General features: G+C 46.8%; 1 protein-coding gene across 3 annotated transcripts in view; it reads right to left on the bottom strand.

The window, feature by feature from the left end:
* The window catches only part of PIAS1 (protein inhibitor of activated STAT 1), a 55,813-nt gene extending 41,464 nt beyond the window's left edge, over window positions 1-14,349 (bottom strand). For 2 of the 3 annotated variants that reach the window (XM_080551549.1, XM_080551552.1), the window contains exon 1: window positions 14,284-14,349. In XM_080551549.1, the coding sequence (XP_080407675.1) occupies window positions 14,284-14,307 (24 nt within the window). In that variant the 5' untranslated portion in view covers window positions 14,308-14,349. Of the gene's footprint in view, window positions 1-13,980; window positions 14,257-14,283 lie in introns of those variants that run through there. The other variant, XM_080551550.1, reaches the window with a different exon arrangement.

The raw sequence follows: 14,349 nt of genomic DNA, 5'->3' as shown, positions 1-14,349 counted from the left end.
TAGAGTATTTGTTACACTACCATAAATGTGACATACCCTCTAAAACCTTGACACACACCCTGGTGCAGGGGGCTGCCCCCAGATCTCCCCTCCATCCCGTTTCCCAGTGCTCCTGCAAGAGAACAGCAGAACAGACGGTGTGCCCAAAACGCCGCTTCGGTGCCCGAACACTCAAACCCCGAGTTCTTTTTGCTGTTGTTTTAACACGGTACGTGCCAACCCCGCCGCGTCCCGCACAGCAGCGCCCCAGCACGCTGGATGTGCTGCAGGAAGCCCGCCCGACACTTCCATCACGTTTCAGCCGGGTTTGATTTAAAGCAAGGCACATTTTTACCTTAATCCGTAACAAAAGTTTTATCGCTCTCAAGGGATTTTATCCACTAGGTGAGCTATATTAGTACTTTTGCTATTAAATAAGATTGCTGACAGTAGTAATCTTCATTCCAGGTCTTGGAGACTCAAAGGTTTTTTTCAGCCGCGCTCAGACTTAATTGTCCCTCGTGTATTTATCCCTGCAGATGGGAATTATTTTTACAGAGCTATGCGCTAGCATAATTTTCATGACAAGTAATTGCAGAAATCCTAGTTTAGACAATCTCTGGATACAAAACAACACGCCTCTCAAGACAAACAGCTTACACCTAAGGCTAATTATGAAGACAATTATTTGCAGCTATTTGGGAGAGGGTCATTGCCAGACAAATTTACTTTTTATTAACCGTGTTCTTATCCTTAACTAAGCCTTTCAACCGGCTGACAGAAGAGCTAATTCCAACGCAATAAACTTCAGCGGAGCCCAAGCCAGCCGCAAACACAGCTGTCCAAAGATCTGCCCGAACACAGAGTGCCCTATTATAACCTAAGCGGTAACACAAAAAGCCTACACTGGTAGAAGAAAAAAATAAAATCAAAATATAACTTCTGCAGCATTCAACAATAGTCCAAAAGATTATCTCTTCGCTTAACCAAAAAAAAAAAAACACCAAAAAAACCCAAACCCACACACAATTAGGGCCAAGAAGTTTCAGCTTCTGGAAGCCACATGGGACATCAACACACATTTATTCCTAAACCCAGTGATTTAAGTTAAAAAATATACACTTTTTTTCTTTTAAATATGCAATTAAACCAAACAATGGTTACATAAACAATTTGACTGATTGGGGATTTACAGATTTGAGTTACTAAGCGAGGGTCTGTTCAGCTATCGTGTGTCAGCAGAACGCTAGAGAATTAAGCTCTGGTTAGTTTCTAAATATCTAAAATATCTGCCTGAAGCACATGTAGCTTTTGGAAGTCGATTCCGAAGGAGAGCTGGAGAAGAATGTACCTGGAATGCAATGAATGCACTCGCACTGCAGCAAGGATAAAGAGGCGGCTTCCTCGAGCAGCTCACAGAACCTCCTCGCAGCAGGCCACGCCACAGCTTCAAGGCTTCCACGCTTGCATTCGGTTTTGCTACTTGCTTGCAGCAGCTATTTAAGCCTGTGCTGCATCGACAGGCATTATTCCTTCATGCGTGCCAGCTAACTTCGGCATCACTTGATTAAAACAGATTATTGCCACGATTGATGCAGGTTTTTTTTAAAAAAAACTATTTCTGTACATTACAAAACTGCAAAGAGCTCTATTCTGCACGTGCTTTAAGTAATCAGCAAGCGCTGAAGAGTTATCTGTCCACTACAAATAATGCAAGTTTTGCTATTGAGTTAGCTTTGTATGAGATAACACTTCAGGGTATGAAATTATACAGAGAGAGGCCTAGAAAAAGACTTCTGTGAACTACCGTTTTGTTGTTCGGGGGTTTTCCTCCCTCACTTGCCCCATTTTCCTAGGACATAATACAAGATACAGGCTGCATCATGACTGACTTTCATACTGACATCTGAAAAAAGTTTTCATTAGCAACCATATTAAATTTGGATAACGATTTGCAGAATATTGAACAGCAGACTGAAGCCAGTGCGTAATTGATTCTCCTTTCCCTTGAAAGTAACCAATTGTGCCCCCAGAGAAGGGAAATTTAAAAACTGGAATAATCCGTTCACAGTTCTCATTAACATAAAAAATAAAAAAGCCAAAATGGCATGCGATAAAATTAGTATCTTCTATTAGATTTTAAAGCAACCCTCCTCAGAAAGCTCCTCTGTGAAAAACGCGCTCCCAGGCTTTGTAACTCCATGTCGGAGCAGCGGCCGGGAGGCAGCAAGCTGCACCACGCAGGCAGGATCCGTGCACAGCGCTAAGGACAGAGGCGGCTGGAAGCCCTTGCTCAGGCAGCGCCACAGCTGCATCAGCCTTGGCACCGTGCGCCACAAAGCAGCATCACCTCCTTCTCACCAAAGGCATGGAAACGTTCGGTGCTTTCATCTGCAAAGATGTGAGCATACAAGGGACTGCCACAACAGTAAGTCCGTCAAGAACGAAAACTGGGAAAAGGAAGCTCTGGAGGAAGCAAAGACGGAAGGGAGAAGAACACGAGAATAAGAGATCAGATGAAACATCGTGTATGGGAAACACTCGGTGATTTATCTTTAAAAGATCTCCCATTCCAAAGGGAGAAACGGAACCCAAAGGAAATAAATCTCCTGACAACAAATACTTACGAAATACACTGCCCAAATACCCTATTCCCTTCTAATACTGGTCCACCGAGGATAATAATTTATTACCACTAACAATTAGTCTTAATTGTTATGGCAGAAATAAGCAGTGGAGCCAAAAGTTCCCACTGTGTCAATAAACCGAAAAACAAATATTCCATCGAGCAATCATACTGGCATCACTATAGTCTTTTTTTCTTAATTAAAAAAAAAAAAGCTAGTCATTCTGCACATGATTTCTTTATTTTAAAAGTCTCCCATTGTGGTCTTCAGAGTCGTACATAGTAAGTATGTAAGGAAGCCAAAGCACACACTCTCTTTAAGTAGGCATATAGCAGTAACTCATCAGGATGAATTGAAAGCTTGAAGAATACTGAGAAATTCTCCTTTTCCTGTTCCTCGGAGTATCAGGTAAGGTGCACCACGCAGTGAAATATCATCTCCCCGGCTCTGCAGAGGCTGCCTAGCGCAGCTGGAAGCCGAGGAAGCCTCGAGTCCGCGTATCGGTGTTGTCAAAGCACAGCTTATCGGTACGTTCTCCTCTGCTTCGATGAGGTATTGATTTCAGGCATGTTCTAGCGAAGGAGGAGAGGGCATCAACCGGGGAACGGTCCAGCACTGGAACAGGACCAGTGACACTTACTGGAGGAATGCACGGGGCTACGCATCCGACCAGACCCGAGAGTCACCCAGTAAAGTCACTCTCACCCATTTTATGCCCTGTCTCAGCAAGGCATCTAGAGAGAAGCAACAGATCGGCAGGGTGCTAGCAGGAAAGTTGTGCCTGAACCACGTGTGGCCACCCAGTAACTCCAGAGAAGGGAGTTTTCCAAACGCCGAAGAACCGCTGTCAGTCACAGCACAAGATGAAACACAAATCACAGGTCTGACTAGTTACAGAGCAGTTGAATGTACACTAAAAGCTAATTCATTCCTAACTGTAGGGACGCATTTAAAAAATGAATTATTTATTGCATGCAACAACATGACACAGAATTCACATTTACATCAGATAGAGGCAGATCAATTTTGAAGTGCCAAAATACATTTATTACTGTAGAGGCGGAATCAGTACCTGGCTACAAAACCTGTACGTCACTCGTACGAAGGCAGGTGAAGATGCCGAACTCGGCAGCTCACCTCCTGCCTCCACAGCCTCCCTGTGTCAGACTCAACCTAGTCCCCACCGAGCCAGGTTTGGGATCCCGGCTCAGTCCAGAGACGAGACGTGGATGATTTTTGCAGCGGCTGCTCCCGGCGCTACCACCACACGACTGCCAGGAATCACGGCAATTTCAGCGCGGTGGGCAGCAGCCCACCAGAGCCTGGGAAAGCCATCTCTCTAAAAGAGGCAGGGGACAAAGGCAGAGCAAGCAGGAAGCTCCGTTTTTCATAGCCCCCACGACGACTGGTTTCTTCTCACTATGCGAAAATGCAGAGAGATGATGGAATAATAGGAGAGGAAGCAGACCTTCCTGCCTTTCTTCTGCATTCAGACGAGGATAAAGAAAAGCTTCAAGTGACACCACCAGACAGCCACAGACTGCCAAGAGGCATCCAGACTCCTCACAGAGCTGACCCTAAACCCCCAACCCAACCTCACCCCGCAGAATCCAAGGTGCTGTCCTCCTGCCTCCCGGGGTTGTCTACAACAGAAAAATGAACTTTCACTTGTGTTAGCTGCATCGTGTTACCTACACGCTCAGAGACGAGCACGCAGTGCTTAAGAACCCATTAGTTAGCAATGGTTAATCCCAGGACAAAACATTCAGCAGTGAGTTAGAAAGAAGGCTAAGAATACATTCCCTATGCAATATTTTCCTGGCACACACAGCGCAGATGGGGCCTATAGGAGCACTCCCTCCAAAACCATGCTGGTGCACGTTACGGGGACGTGCTACGGATCCGTGCTCAGCAGGACGAGGGACACCCCATTTCCCTGCGCCATCAGTTGGGCACACCGACACCTGCCCTGCTGCTTCATCCCTCAAGCACCACATTTTTCTTAGGATCAAAATAAGACCGAACAAAATTAATCTGTTCGCACAATAACCCCTGCCCTGCCTGGAAACGAGCTGCATGATGGAATGAAGGTTTTTATAAGCCAAGTTCCAGCCACGCCTATGATCTAAAATACATTAAAACCATTGCGAGTAAACTCCAGAAACGATCCGGCATTTAACTTGGCTTTACCCACGGGAACAGCCAGACTTGAAAGAGCTGCCTAAGAAAACTTTGATAGCGAACTGAAACTTCCACGGAAATCCTGAGCAAGTGGAAGCGGAGGGCGCGGGGCGGCCCCGCAGCACCGCCCGCAGACACGGAGCTCCCTTCGCCCTCCCAGCCCCAGGCAGGGGGCAGGAGGGGGGACGCTGCTGCAGCCACCAAACCACTGCCCCACCTCATTAGCTGCACTCGTCCAAATCCCAATCTGAACGGGAACTTGCATACACACCAGCCTTTTGTAGCTCATTAATGTCACCCGAGTGACTCTCGCATGTCCATGAACTTGTACTCTGCCTGTCCCTTTTCACAGATACAGGTCAAAGGCAGTAAGGAAAATAAAGAGTTCGGATCTCATGGCAAAAGAAGCATCTTCTGGGTTTCAGCCCAGCATTTTAGTACAGTGTCTTCACCCCTCTGCCTCCTGACGCACTCACTCGATAGCGCATAGCTTCCACTTCCAGGTAAAGAAGTTGTAAGCATCGTATTATTTCACAACCTTGCTCAGCCTCTATATCAGAAGTAAAGTGCAGCCTTGTATCAGGAAAAAAACAGTAACAAAGGCCTCAAGGAATGAAGTGGACAGTGCTTCAACTAACATTTAGCTCAAGTCCTTTACTGAGCTATGTGAATGCATGCTGGAAAACATGAGGTACATTTAAAGAAAACTTATCTAATTAACTGAACATGGGAAACAAGTTCCAACACATCTCTGCTTCCCCTTAAAACAGCTTGGCAACACCTCCGAGTTGTACATATGTTTCAAAACAACAGAATAGTGCAGGTTGAAGGAAACGATGGAAATCTACTCTGCATGTACAAACCAGGTATTCTTAGAGCATTATTTAAAAAAAAAAACACAACATAACAGTCCAGAGATCCTCAGCTTGCTATTCAAAGTTCTTCTATCACCAATGTGTCCAAGTTGTCCAAACAAGAGAGGAAGAGGTCAGGCGGGGAGTTCTGCAGGGGCTATGCTGGAGCATGGAGCTTAACCCGTTCGTTAATGACCTAGAAAATGAAGCAATCAGTGGGTTGACAAAGTTGCTGACATTGCGACGTGGCCGTAAGGATGAAGGCACGCTGAAGAACCACTGAAAGACCTCAGACCGAAAGCAATACAATGCACATAAAGGGAGAGCGATGCCCGTGGAGGCAGACGGCCCTCGCTCTCCATGCGAAATGATGGGCTCCGCAGTGACCTTTCCCACTCTAGAGCAAGCTTCCGGACCCAAGATAAATAGACAGACGGAAACATCAGCTCAGCAGCAGTCAAGCACACAAATCACTGCCAGAAATTATTAGAAAAAGAAACAGAACAAGCCATAAATCATTATACGCTATGCAAATGCCTGGGTCACCCAGATCGCAAAGCGCAGGTGGCTTTGGTGGGCTCACCTTAAAAAAAAAAAAAAAGTTTAGAAGCGACAAGGTTCACAGAAGGATGACAGAAGTCATCTGGCAAAAGCTAAGACTACTCAACCTTGAAAACAGAGAACGTAGGGATGTACATGACAGCAATTTATAGAGCCACAGAGCACAAGGAGAGTGGACAGGGATCAGCTGTTCAGCCTCGTCGTCCCACCAAACAGCGAGCAGCATGAAGCTCAAACGAGAAGACTCGAGACGAGAAGGGCCTTCACGCCGCCAGCAGCACAACAACAGAAACGCCTGTCAAAATGCTGGGAACAAAAAAGCAGCTTGTAAAGGTTCGGGAGGAACCCGTACGAGCACTGGGGAAAGCTCTGCCACAGCCTGCCCCGCTCGCAGCCCCCAGCAGGTTCAGAGCACTGAGCCTGGGAGAGGGGAATTATTTCTCATGCTCATCCCTCTTTCGCCCTTCCCTAGACATTCACTTCTGCAAGCTGTAAGGAGACAGCATGGGGCTAGCTGTACACTCGGCCTTATATTCTTAAACTTCTGTTTATAACCCATGCCTATTTTTAGCCATTTCCAAGTGACATTGTCAAGAGCTCTCAAAAATGCTACTTCTCAACTGAAACAGTCGAGTTTTAGCAACAAAGAGGTAGAAGCGAAAGTTCAGAACTGCATGAAAACCTGGGTGTACACCCCTTAGAAAAATATTATCCCAAGTACTTGCAATTCAACCCGACAATAGCTCTGGTACTTGATTAAAAAAATTTGAAGTCCTGCCATCAAGTGGCCTCAGCAGATTCACTGCAGAGATACTGCTAAATCAACATGGAAGCGAAGAAAAAGAACAGCTTTGTTTCTGTTCCACTGCTCAAGTTCCTACATTTTTCGTTTTGGTGCAATATATTTATAGGTGTACTAACAACTCCATAGATAGCCTGAGCAGAGCTGTCTCCAACAGATTTTTCAATAAGCTGAAAAAAATCTACACAAATACTTGGACTCTTTCAAAGACTCTTATTTTGCACCAGGGAAACGAGATACAACATCTGCACAAAAGTGAGATCATTTTGTCAGGGGAGTCTCAAGAAACTGTTTTCTGATATATTCATTCCTCATACTTTCTCATCCACACAACTTTTTACGGCACACTTCTGCAGCTCAGATTACGAGCTTTTACCTGAACCAAACATATTATCCCTATTGGATTTAACCTCCGCTTTTGTGTGTCTTTTTTTTTTTTTTAAAGAAGGCTGCACCCATGCTAAATTGCCAAGCAAAACCAGGCTCACCGCTATTTCCATCCTACGTTGCATTCTGCCTGCTAACAAGCGCTGTTTTCAGTCGAAGAGCCTGATTAAGTTCAGACCCTACTGCACAAAGGGAGCGGAGGAACATCTTGCAGAAGACTATAAATGAGGTTAAGCAAGAGGTTTCAGCTCTGAATGATTCCCAACTGACTGTCCCACCCTAGGTGAGGGTAAATTTCTTTGTGTGGCAAGAGAGTGGAAGCAAGCTCTCTGCTAACCCAGCAAGCAAGCCAAGAAGCTGTTCTAAAGATGTTCTGAAGAAGGAAACCACGTTTGCCTTGCTAAACAAACTTCACCACATCCACGCAGTCTTTGCGCTGCTGCACAGCTTCACGCGCCATCCACATCAAGTGATGGATTTAAGATGCTCCTTTTCCTTCTCCCTTAATTATCACTCTAATTCCCGTATAAATCTCTCATCTATCATCTCCTATAGACATAAAGGTCAAGCTCAGGCTGACCTTTGGGCTAGTTCTGTACCAGCTTTGCATTTCTTTGCTTCACTTGTGCTAGATGAGCCCCGTAATACTCACCTCCTGCTGCCGCCTGCCTTACTCACGAGTAGACTGAGGCACCTCCTTAGTCTCCGGATGCGGTGCTTGTTTACAGAGGCTCTGGTATCCCTCCAGTACATGCTAAGGGACAGAAGATAACAGCAGGGACGTGGCATCCCTAATCCCAGCAGGAGAATAAGATTAAGCAACTAGCTGAGAAATTCTTGGATCAATAAAACTGTAACAGCCACAACCGTATCAGCAAAGGAGTAAGAACAGAAACGACGATAAAGGCCCGTATCACAGCACACAGTGAGCAACGGTGTAACGTTACCTGGTTTAATTTGGTCCTGGCTGCTACCAAAAATTTTGGAAGATCTGAGCAAGTCTGGATAAGCCAGCACCTCCCATCCCATGCATCCTCCTCTGTATATTCTCATTTTCAAAGGTTTTAACATCCTCCACTTTTTGTCTTGCCCCAAAGCTTCTAATTTATTCTGAAATAGCCACAGGTTTGGCAATGACGGTAGTTGTTTGAAATAGCTTTGATAGCATTGAGTTAAGCTACAGAAATGAACACCCTTTTGTAAACTACTTGAAGTCCTTTCTTCTCCTCACCCCCCCCATCATTTTTACTATCAAAAGAATCTACTTTTAAGAAGAGCATTTATTTTCATGAAGGTACTATATGCAATTTTTGCATTGTAAAATCCAGCTAGTTTCACTTCAAAAAGCCCAAATCCACACTCCACGCACTTACTGGTCTACACAGAGCTGGAATAGTGACAGAGCAACGAGACGATCAGTACCTGAGCTTGACGGAGGACTCCAAAGCTGCTCGAGCACGTCCCAGCAGCCACCTAAACAACACAATTTCCCTTTTATCTCCTGTTAAGACCAGGACAAACACTTCTGATTCTTGCAGGCACATCTTTGTGTTACCCAACGGTGAAGTTCCCACTTACCGCGGACAGCCCGAGCTGAGGCAGCTGGACTGCAAAGCGCACACAATAAATATCGACAACTCTTTAACATAAAACCACATCCACATTCTTCATGGAACTCACGGCTTTCTTAAGACTTTTATTTCTTTTTATGGAGGCCAATAAAGCAGAGACTTCCTCTAGAAGGGCACCTGTAACGTCTTACATCAAAGCAGAAGTTTCTGAAGTGGAAGCACAGCAGCAAACAAACGTTTCCGAGACAACTCGATGCCTGCAGGTAGCACGCCCTCCCCGTGGAGCCGAAGGGCCAAACACCAGGATCACGGTGTAAGAGAAGAGCTGCAAGAGACCCGATCCGTTTCCCAGCCACGAATCCCCTGAACAACGGGCGACCCCAAGGCCCCACAAGCAACCCTTCCAAAGCACTGAGTCAGAGCAAGACAGGTACAAGTGCCCCAAAACCAGCTGCTGCAGGGGACGGAGCCCAGCGGCCGCGGGGCTCAAGACCAGGGAAGCGCAGCAGGGGCCGGGGTATCTCAGAACAATTACAGCAGCGCTCAGGTCTCAAGCGTTCAGAAGCTCCCTTTTATTTTTCACTATAATGGCACTAAAGAGAAAAATGATCAGATGTTGATTTCTACAAGAAGAGATGACGGGAAACAAAACCCGCCGTGCCAAGCACATTAGCGACAGGTCTGCGCTTATCTGTGTGCTCCGCACAAGCGCGGGTCGGAGTCTGAACCATACCGATCATCTGCCGCCCTACAAATACCCCCGGTATCTGAAGACATCTTCAACATCTACATGCTGCTTCAAGGGATGCTTTTAAATATTGCTCTTCTGTGGCTGATCCATACCCATCCTCACCAGCAGACAAGCTGTCCTCAGCCTCTCCAATACCTAGGGTGGCACTTTTCCCTTTTTTAACGGCATAAAGCTAAACGAAGTGCCTTTTTACCTGCTCATTTCTTACCACCTAAGCTTTTTAACAGTGATCACTACATACCTTTGCAACCCAAACCAACCAGAAGCCCAGTACTCTGACCGACTGGCTGTTGTACCTCTCCTCCTCCTCCTCCTCACAAGTGGCAATAAATAAGAACTCTATTTGCACAGCCTAGAAATACTTCCAGGATGGCCCCTAGCGCCTGGGAGGGGTTTGTACGAGAAATGTGCTGACACCGTATTTACGCGTGTACAATAAGCAATCTGTTTTTATCGGCCATAAAGAAGTGTTATGGATTGGGAATCTGACAGCTAAACAGTGATGCACAGCTGCCAATTTTAGTCGTCTGATATCTGCAATTCCAGCACTGAAGACCAAAAAACACAGAAAAAAGATACTTAGACCAAAATACAGTTAAAAATACAATTATAGTGGCACACGCCAAATTATAGGAACGAAAGTAACGTAATCCGTGGACTCACATAACAATGAAAAGTGGATTATATTGCCTTTAATCACAGAAGCACGCAACCCCAGCAACTTATAAAAGGATTAAGCAAAAATAGCTCATAATACAGAAGAGTAAAATTCTAATTGAACGCTGAAATAGGTAGCTTATGCTTATTAGCATTGACAACGTAGTCTAGCACAAACGCATTTCCATACCGGAGATCCACTTGGCACTACCACCACCCCCACCTGAAAGCCAGGCAGCTGGCCGCTCCCCTCACCGAACTGCTCCCCTGCATTTAGGGGAGGGGTATTTCCCAACCGCACGCTTTTAAATGGCTTGTTTTCATCACCATTGTGTGGAAATGCTATTATGAATTTTCATTCAAACTCTTGGCTCACTTTTTTTTTTTTTTTTAAAGTATAAATTGTGTCTAACAAGAAACACACCAGGGATCTCTTCAATCCCCAAAGGCACTTTCTTAAAAGGAGAGAGAACAAAGGAGAAAACCTCCCAGCATGTGCTTTCCAAACCAGCTTCTTAGGACAGTATCAAGAATGACAATACTGGAACATTAGCTTTTCTTTTTCATTCTTTGATCCATGTATAATTGAATTGATTATTGCAAACTGTGTAATGATTTCCAAAAGACTTGAGTAGAAGGCAAAGATCACAACAATCTAATAACCAATTTAAGGAGATGTAAGAAATATTGAAGGAAAGATTTAATCACTCAAGTATACTCCTTCCAATTAGAAAGAGCTTTAAATAGCTTACCTTGAGATAAATTAGAGTCTGTATGCAATTATACAGGAATAGTAATTAAGATCAGGAAAATTCACATATGTCTCTGCCTATAGTTAGGCAGGTAATCCTAAGAAGAACAGACTTTCCAGTTACCTTGTTTCATCAACAATAATGAAAACATATTGGTTCAATTAATCCAAAACTTCGAGAGTACCAAGGAATTCAGCAACCTCACAAGTCTGGGATCTGCAAAGTACGTTTGATCTTATCTCATCTTCTTCTTTTTCCAGCAGGACAAACATTCTCAAACGGGGCAAAACGCTGAAACACTCCTGATCATGGCAAGAATACATTACAGGAAACATCATTTTGTGATTTAAAATTGTGGCAAGCAAGAACGACTGCTATTTTTCCTCGAGGAAGCAAAACCTTTTATTTTACCTTGTGCATTTGACATACAACACGTGTTGTATGTCATTCTCCTATTTACACACGTCCACTACACCCACACGTTACCCCACGGTTCTTTACACAGGAAGACGAGAAAGTTTTAGAGACAAAAATTTGACCAAGTTTCTCTGACAAACTTTACCTTGCCCAGCCAAGTGAGTTGCCGTGCAGCTCTTACCTTTGATTTTAGTTTTAAAGGTCACTAGATCTAAAATCAATGCCGCTCGCTAATTGATCAGAAGAGAAATGTGGAAAGATTCTACCTAAGAAAATTAAAATAATGAAAGGAATTCGCCGTTCATTCTTCAAATAGCAGAGCCTTTATCACAAACCCTCTCCTAGTTACGTCTCCTTTCAACATTCAAAACCCAAAGAATGTAGAAGTGCGCTTTCTGGGGATGTACTCCTGCCTGCAAATACCTCGGAGCTGGGTGCAGCAGGTAACAGCTCTCCATTAGCCTCATTTTTCCAAGGATCACCCACCTCACCCAGTGCCCGATAACCCAGCTGGACTAATTCTGGAAAGCCCGGTATGTGACAGCCACATCTCTGGGCAGAAGCATCACGCCCCCCATCTTTTCCTCACACCCCAGGCAGGCACACATCCACACGCCTCTTTTAATTTGTACAGACTAGAGAAAAAATGCATTCAGGCCCCTCCACGCTGAAGTCTTTCAAGTAGGGATTTACGAACTAACTTTTTTCCCCCCTTATGTAAACTGCCAAGCCCTCATAGCTACCAAAAAACATCTTTTCACGGAACGCAGAGCTACCATCCTACAGTCCCAGCTTGCAAGTACCACTAAATATCCTGAGCAGCGAAGCGAAATTGAAAATAAACTAGTCAGCTTGACATTTACCCTTCAGCTCCCTGAGGTAGCAACAGTAGTTTAAAAAAAAAAAAAAATCATAACTTCCCTCCACTGGTTCTCGAGAAGCAGGTTTCAGAAAGAGATCAATAAAGAAGTCAGGGATGACAAGCGGACTCAAACACACTTCTAGGAGAGCTCTAACTGCAGAGGGAGAGCAGGACGGGCCTCTCCTCTCCGCCGTGCTGGCAGACAGCTCTGCAACACGTAGATGGACGCAGAGCCCGGCGGCCCTGCGAGGGACGAGAGGCTTCATATTTCAAAGCTCCCGAGATCAATAAGTTGTTGATTTTCATAGTAAAACCATGCGTTTTAGCACTGTCCATGGACCACCATCCTGCCACCTTATCGCATATTAAAAGAAAAAACTTTATCCCCTAGTTCCTGCCTCTTCTCGCTCCACTCAGGTCAGCCTTGCTCATAAAGGCATCGCGCGTACCCAAACCAGCTATTGTGCACCGAAAGCTCTAGAGCCAGCTACCAAAACAAACTACTCCACTTGGCATGCCAAGATTAACAAAAGTTTAACGCTGGAATTAAATCTCAACCCTTTATCCCATTATGTGGGAAGCATAATTTGTAAGAAAAAAAAAAATCTCGGGGGCAACATACCCTGCAAGACACCCTGAAAAACAAAGAACAGAGGAGGAATTGTAAGCATTTGTCCTGACCTGGCAGACACAGACCCCAAAAAGGTGGAACACGCACACAATATTTCTACTTCTTTACATCCTGCCGGCTCTACAAGCACCTCAAAATGAAAGCACAAGGACCTCTGGTGCAGAGAGCTGAGAGTTTCTAGGGAAAGACAAAGGGTTCCCTGCTCATACTTTATAGGTTCTGAAGTCCGTGCTATGTTTGGTACGCTTCTGATCTGCGCGTCTTCTGTCATACTAACTTTAAGGCTCCCGAAACGAAGCCCTCCTGCCGAATAGCGACCCTGCGACAACCGCAGTGAAATTCTCAAACTTTCCAACACATGCGTGCAAGACAGAGCCCGCACCCCCGCCTCGCCAACGCAAAGCGACTGGAAAGTTTTGCTTTTTTTTTTAATTTTCTTTTTTTTTCCCCCCCCCCCTCGCACAGCGTGTGTCCCCCGCCACCCACCCCGCTCTCGCTCCAAGTCCCTGACGAGCCGCATCCTCTCCTCCGTCCCCGGCCGGCTCCTACCGAGCCTCCGCCGCCCAGCGGGGCGGCCCCCGCCAAGTTTCACGCATTTAGGGCAGAAATAACTCCGCTCCGGGGCGTTTAGGGTAGAAATAACTTTGTTTCGGGGCGTTTATGGCAGAAATAACTCCGCTCTGACACCCCGCCGGGGGCTGCCCACCACCCCACCCCCGGCTCAGGCCGCCTGTCAGCGCCCACCGGCCCCTGCCCGGAGGCTTCCCCCGGCCCGGGGCCGCTCACGGAGCCCCCCTGGAAACTTTACGGGGATACCGGGAGCGGTGCCGGTGTCCCCCCCGCACCCCGCCACCCCCTGACCGGCCGCCCTCGGGGGCTCCCGGCCGCCGCCCTCGCCCCGGTTGCCCGGCCCGGCCCGAGCCCAACCTCCCCCTCCGCCCTCCACACCCTGCCCGGAGCGACTCAGGCACTGTCCCCCGTCGCCACCACCGCCACCACCACCACCGGCGACAGCGGCTCCCCGCGCGCGGGGGGCACTGCCCGGCAGGGAGCGGAGGACAGCTCCCTTCCTTCCCCGCCCCGCTCCGTCCCTCAGCCCCCGCTCAGCCGGCAGGGCCCTTCCACAGCCCCCCCGTCCCCCCGGCGGGGCAGCTCGGCCGGCAGCGGCTCGCTTCGCCCCCCCCACGGGGCACGGAGCGGGGACGAAGCGGCCGCGGGGGGCTCGGCGGGGGGACTGGCGCTGCGCTCTACCTTTAGTTCCGCACTGTCCGCCATCTTGCAAGTCCGGGCGCAGGCGCAGTGAACCCCGCCGGGACA

Source organism: Anser brachyrhynchus (genome assembly GCF_964034855.1).
Source record: "Anser brachyrhynchus genome assembly, chromosome: 11".
Classification (NCBI taxonomy): Eukaryota; Metazoa; Chordata; class Aves; order Anseriformes; family Anatidae; genus Anser; species Anser brachyrhynchus.
Note: the sequence above shows the minus strand (reverse complement) of the source record. Positions and strands in the feature narration are given on the sequence as shown.